Below are 7,037 nucleotides of genomic sequence, written 5' to 3' on the forward strand. Positions count from 1 at the left end.
CAATGAGATGATATACAATGGAATGAATGTAAAACTAAAGTTCTCCCATGTAAACTATCATATAATTCACAATAAAACATTAAAAAAAAAAAAAGTAAATAGGCAAAAAAATATCTGTATCTTAATAGATGGAAGATTTTAAATATTCCTTGCAATTTGGGTTTGCATATTTTTCATGAAGCAACAGTGGAAAGAAGAGGAATTTCTTCGAATACTCCCTTCCCACCTGTAGCTAGAACCCTGGTAAGAATTGATAAAAAGGAAAATAGAACTATTTTGCCAGGAGAGTTACTAAAGTATAAATTACAGGTCACAAATCCTGAAAAGACAAATTAATCTAATCTGGGGAAATAACATGAATGTGACCTATGGCAGATGCTATTGGCCACTGGACAAATACTGCAGACCCTCTTCCCACCTTCATCTTGTGTGGATACTTGCCTGCCCTAACAGATAACGGAAATGCCAGTATTTTATACTTTCTTATAGTGAGGATGGAGTTCTGGTGTGGCGCTGTGGGTTAATGTACTGGACTGCAAAGTTGGACTGAATCACAAGGTCGGCGGTTCAAGTTCATCAGCTGCTCCTTGGAAACCTTATATAGAGTTGCTATGAGTCAGAACAGACTCAATGGCACTTAACAACAACAACAACAAGTCTCCTTGCTATGGTGCCTGGTTCAGGGAGGGGCATGCCCCAAGTCAAGCAAGACCAATGAAGATCCAATGCATAATATTCAGCAGATGCTCACTTCTGCTAAACTCAGTGCTGTGAAGATGTAAGCTGGGACCGCTGGGGGCTCCACAGAGGCCACAGAAAGAAGTCAACAGAATGAAAAGTAAAGGTAGAGGACCAAGAGACTTTGTCTAAGCCCTGAATCCAGCCACACCCAAGGTTAATCAGGGAGACTTTCTGTAAATATCTTGTGCCTATTACATAGCCTGTTTTGCTTTCTAGATGCTATTTACCACTGATATGGCACTGTAGGATAAGCATGGGATGGCTAACCACAAGGTCTTTGGTTCAAACCCACCAGCTGCTTCTCAGAAACCCTGTACAGGGTTGCTATGGGTTGGAACTAACTCAATGGTATTTAACAACAACATGGGTACATTGGAGCCCAGCTGGCACTAACTGCTAGATCAGCAGTTCAAATTCACCAGCTCCTCCTTGGGAGAAAGATGAGACTTTCTGCTCCCACAAAGATGTACAATTTCCAAAACCCTACACAGGGTGTTGTTATGAGTCAGACTTGACTCGATGGCTGTGGTGTGGGATTGGCTTTGGTTTATGGGTTTATTGTTCAAGAAGATATAACAGGTACAAATAAAAATAAGGGGATTACTTACAGTGATTTTGAAAGAAAAACACATGATAACAAAAAGTTGAAAAAACTAGATTATGAAACAGTACCTAGTAACCTTACATCTGCTTAGAGAGCAGTAATAGTAACATAAGTGGTTTTCTTTCTCTTCTTCTAAACGTTTCCACCACTTGCTACTTAGTTTGCCTTACTGTGAGGGGAGCCAGCTTCAGGGCTATGCTGCCAGGAACACAACCACAAATCACACCACCAGACATTATGATCAAACTGTGCATTACTGGACCGCAAGACGGGTTTGAACACCAGCCGCTGTTTGGAAACCCTGACACGATTGCTATGAGTTAGAACCAAGTGGACAGCACTTAACAGCAACAACGGCCCAGTCCCCTCAGGACTGCCAACTGGTTACCTACGTAGCTCCTGAATCCAACAGCGAGACTGACGGGAGGGCCTCTGTCTGAGCCTACATGCTAGTGGGATGTCCTTTCCAGTTTATGAGAACACTAAGAGGAATGTCTCAAACAGAACTGTGCGTGTCAAATGATGGGGGGCCTTTTTGAAAAACAAATGCCCACAACTTAAGTATTTGCAACTTAAGTGCTAACTAAACCGTGGTGATGCTATGGATTAAGCACTCTGAGGGAGAAAGATAAGACTATCTGAAACCTTAAAGATTTACAGTCTTGGAAACCCTATACGAGGTAGCTAAGAGTTACAATCAACTTGACGGCAGTGGGGTTGGGCCTTTTTGGTGAATCAAAGGGAAGAACTTGAAAGTAGGTGATGCTGCAAATTTGATCACCTGGTACCTATTTGAGAGAGTTAATCTTACTACCACTGAGTCCTGGGGCTCGGAAGCCTTGAGTATAATGACTTTGAAAAAGTCTTGAAATCCACCCACCTAACTTAGTTTAGTCAGTTACAAAAGTACCTGTTCAGTTGTCACGGGGGTTGGGTCAAGGATCTTTTTCCCTCCATGAGAACAGAAAATGAACACCAAAAACACTCTAAATATTTGATTAGGTGTAGCCTACACACAGCAGGGCACAGGCTTTGAAGAAAGGTCAATTTGTCCTCATAATGATTTATGGAGAAGTTGTATTGTGTCTGAAATTCCTGCTAACCCAGCCGTCTCAAAGAAAGTCATCGTCTCAAGGAAAAAACGGCAGTTCAACACTACAAGGAAGCATCTGGAAAACAGCCTTTAACACCAATACAACCCAGTAAGAGCCTGCTTCACATTGCTGGAGGCACAGTGCCAATGAACAGAGGAGTGCCTTTCATTAAACAGGAAAGAAAAAAAGGGAGGGCCAGCAAGTTAACAAAAGGGACACAGTGTGGTGCCCCCCAATACACTGCCAAAATGGCTGCATCTGCCCTGACTCACACAGAAACAGGATTATCCCCCTATACCAGAGCACCACACACATCTCTGCGCTCACAGATTCTTCTGTCTTGCTGACCAAAGTTCTTTTGACACAAAGGAAGGCTGAGTGAGTTAGCACTTTATATACTTTCTACCTTATCAAAGTAACACTTATCGAACTGATTAACAGAATTAAAAAAAAAAAAGTCATACTCTTGTTAAAAAAGCAATTCTGTGGCTACAAAGTCATTTGGTGTAGTTGTTTAGCACTATAAGGAGCCCTGATAGCATAGTAGTTAAAAGTGGTCAGCTGCTAACCAAATAGATTGGTGGTTCAAATACACCAACTGGCCCATAGGAGAGAGACCTAGCAGTCTGCTTCTGTAAAGATTTACAGCTTTGAAACCCCATGGGGCAATTCAACTCTTTACTATAGGGTCCTATGAGTTGGAAGTCACTCAACAGCAGTGTGTGTTTTGGTTTTGAGCTGAGAGGTATAAAGTTGTATCTTTTTCTTTTAAGCACGGTTAAGTAAAAGAACGGAAACAGAAGCATCTGTAGTAACTACTGGGTGAATCTGAGGAGTATTTTAAGTGAAGAACGTGAATTAGAATTAGAAACAAGTATCAATAATGTTTTACAGAGGTCTCAACAAAATGGAGATCAATTATAATACTGCTACAAAGTAAATTTCTGCAAAACTGTCTCTCCGCATCTCCCACAGAATACATATCGTCACGTAGACAGTTTTTCTCAACATATGCAATATGAAAATGACTTTTTTCTCATATGGTAAAACCCATCACTTTGAATTTTCTCCTAAGCACTCCAACAATGGTGTTACAAAATATTGCTATAATTACATTGACTACAAGATATATTAGTTACTATATTCCTTAACATCCTCTTCTTGGTAAGGCACACACATAAAATTATCTATTAAGTGAGTGAGATTGTGGGCTCTTACAAAGACTCTAACTTCATGCTTTCTCTTTGGGTTTTCCCTGACACCCAGTTTCTTGTTCTGGATTTTTTTTTTTTTTTTAACTCCCTTGAATCTTTTTCTTTCCTTTGTATAATCTTATTTCTCCTAATTCTAGTGAACCAGTGGTTCGAGCCCACCAAGCGCTCTGTGGGAGAAAGATGAGGCTTTCTGCTCCCCTAAATATTTATAGCCTCAGAAACCTTGTTATGAGTCAGAACTGACCTGACGGCACTTAAACACAACAGTAAGTAGTTAGCAAGGGTTTCCCCCCAACATTGATAAAGCTGGTGAATAAAACTGGTGAACAAAATGATACAGATTTGCAAATTCAGTAAATTTGAGTTTCCAGATATGAACTGGTCAGTGCCAGGGCTTCCATACGCAGCCTTCTCTTGCCCACAGTGGCTCTCAGCAGGCTGTCCTGATGCTATCGGAGAAGGACAAAGACAAAGAAACCAGCTTGCTGTCTGCTGCTGAGATTTTCCTTTCCATTGCGATCAGCTCACCCAGCACAGCAGCAAATATATGATTTTTTATACAGCTCTGACTCAGAGTTCTAGAAAATTTTCACAAGCCCTGAATGACTGAGTTGGCAATGTTATTACCCTTCCCTTGTCATCTTAGAACAGTCCCTCTGATGAGTGCATGGCCTAGGGCCTTGATTAGTGTATTAGTGAGGTTAACCTGAGTTTGGCAAGGGCTGGAGGCCCTGATGTCAGCAATAAAAAAGACATTCAATCAAGATGATATGAGAAAGAGATGGCAGATTTTGAATGAAAGTTAAGCACAAAAGAATTCAAACAAACATATTCTTACTGAGATGTAGGGCAGTGGTTAAAGGTTATTTAGCTGGGTGGGACAAACAGCTAAGCTCTTGACTAATGGCAGAAATATTGGTGGTTCAAACCCACCCTGCAGCACAACAGAAGACACACCAGACAGTCAAGTTTCAAAAAGTATGGAGCAGTTCTACTCTACATACATGTGGTAGACATGAGCTGGAACAAAGTCAATGACAACTTAATAACAGCAGACAAATGTTTGCATAAGTGGACCAGAAAAGAATTCAGATACAAACCTTATTGTTAACAATGGCTTCGGAGTCATCAAAGACAAAGTCTCCATCATAGCTACGTGAAAAACACACGAGAGAAATGATTCCTACTACCGACTTAGCCCAGAAGGTAGGAAGAACAGAAGCTGGAATGATGGGGTCCAAATCGGTATCCAACTCGGCCATTTTGAAAACTGCAGGCTGCCACACTCTTGCTCCAGCATTATGTTGCTTAGAAATCTGCAAAATAACAATAATCATATGACATAAATATTTATCAGTGCATTGCTAGGCAAGTTTCTGTAGTGGACATATTTACTTTAAGTAAATAATAGCTGCTATTGTTATTAATTGCCACTGAGTTGACTCATAGTGACTCTGTATAAGGGATTCCTAGGAACAGCTTGTGGGTGTGAGCCATCAACTTTTATGTTAGTAGTCCAGTGCTTATCCTACAAAGCCACACCAGGACTCTACTAGGCAGCCCTTTCTGGAATGGCTTTATAAGATACAAATCACAAAATTTATAAGATAAAAATCACAAAAAATTTTTAAGTTGTGGTTTTCAAATTTTAGTGGGCAAAAAGATTATCTGGGACACACTTGCATTCCCGGGTCCACCGAAACCTACTGAATTGGAAGTCCTTGGATTTCTGATAGTGGGTTGCCCTTGGGAAACAATGATAAGTCAAGTCCTATATTTATCAAGGAGTCTATAGGATAAGTACTGGACTATGAACTGTAAGGTTGGCAGTTCAAACTCAACAGCCGCTTCTCAGAAACCCTATATAGAGTCACTATCAGTTGAAAACTACTCAGTGGCATTTAACAATAACAACATATCTACCAGCTGCTCCGCGGGAGAAAGATGAGGCTTTCTACTCCCGTAAAGATTTACACCCTTGGAAACCCTGTACAGGGTCGCTATGGGTCGGAACCGACTCGATGGCACTTAACAACAACAACAACATTAATTTTTTATAGTACTTGAAATAGTTTTCAACTTTTTTTTTAAAGTTATATTTTTTCATTTAATTAAGAAGAAAAAAAAACCCTGGAAACTCAGTGTTGGGTCTTAACATCTCGGGGAATAATATGTAATTATTATTCTAAAATAGCTTATAGTCTATTTGTAGAACTCAGAGGTATATGCAAATTAAATAAAAATGAGAGAGAAGAGTTTAATATGAATCAAAGAGCAAACAATTGAGAGGCTAATGGTTTATACACGATAGAAAAGGAAAGGAAAGAGCGCTGTAAACTGACTAGACAACCACTGGTCCTAAGCAGGGCTGACCTGCATCTTGAAGGATGGGATGCGAAGAAATGAGGCTATTCAAGGTGAGGATACAAGGCCCAACACTAGTGGAAGGATAAAAAGGACACCCACTCTTTACTTATTGACCAGATTATTAAGCAAAATTTGCTGTTACACAAAACTAGAGGATGGCCATATCAGAACATAAAACGGAGACAGACGACATCATTGTAACTGCCAAATTCCTTCATTATATAACAGCCAAGCCACTGAGAATCCCGGCCCAGCTAGGATGACACATAACCTTAACCATCACAGACCTGGGGGTTCGTTACTGCCAGATGTAACACAATAATGAGCAAAAGAGTAGTGAGTGAGAAATGTTGGAAGCCAGGGTAGGTGTCTACACTTAATTTCAGCTTTTCTTTCAAATACACAAACTATTAAAGCCAGAAATTTTTGCCTCCCAGCCTTACCTTGGGTAAATCATCTATCTTGTCTGAGGCAAACTGCCTGGCAGTTTGTGCAAATATCACACCCCAACTTGCTGATCATAGTTTATCTGTCAACAATTGTGATGTTGGCCCAGGACCGGGCAGTGTTTCGTTCTGTTGTACATATGAGTCAGTACTGACTCGATGACACCTAACAACAACAACAACATTTCTATGTATGGTGTTTTCTTAGGCTTTGCCATGATGATGCACATGTCAGATTGTCTGGGTTCCAATCATGTGTAACTTCCACACCTTACTTAATCTTTCTGGGCCTCAGTTTCTTCACCTCTACAATGGAGTTCTGGTGTGATGCTGTAGGATAAGCACTGAACTGCAAGGTCGGTTTGAACCATAAGGTTGGCAGTTCACACTCACCAGCTGCTCCTTGGAAACCCTACACAGGGTCACTATGAGTCAGAACTGACTAACTTGTACTTAACAACAACAGTGTGTTGGTTTGGAGTCATCCTGGCATGACTCAGTAGGATAAGCACTGGACCGCAAGGTCGGTTTGAACCACAAGATTGGTGGTTCAAATTCACCAGTCACTCCT

General features: G+C 40.7%; 1 protein-coding gene across 1 annotated transcript in view; it reads right to left on the reverse strand.

The window, feature by feature from the left end:
* TMTC4 (transmembrane and tetratricopeptide repeat containing 4) overlaps window positions 1-4,954 on the reverse strand; it is a 109,228-nt gene extending 104,274 nt beyond the window's left edge. The window contains exon 1 of the mRNA XM_006851533.1: window positions 4,754-4,954. Within this exon, the coding sequence (XP_006851596.1) occupies window positions 4,754-4,915 (162 nt within the window). The 5' untranslated portion in view covers window positions 4,916-4,954. The remainder of the gene's footprint in view (window positions 1-4,753) is intronic.
* Between the last annotated feature and the right edge of the window lie 2,083 nt (window positions 4,955-7,037).

The sequence above is a fragment of the Chrysochloris asiatica genome, unplaced genomic scaffold (genome assembly GCF_000296735.1).
Source record: "Chrysochloris asiatica unplaced genomic scaffold, ChrAsi1.0 scaffold00029, whole genome shotgun sequence".
Classification (NCBI taxonomy): domain Eukaryota; kingdom Metazoa; phylum Chordata; class Mammalia; order Afrosoricida; family Chrysochloridae; genus Chrysochloris; species Chrysochloris asiatica.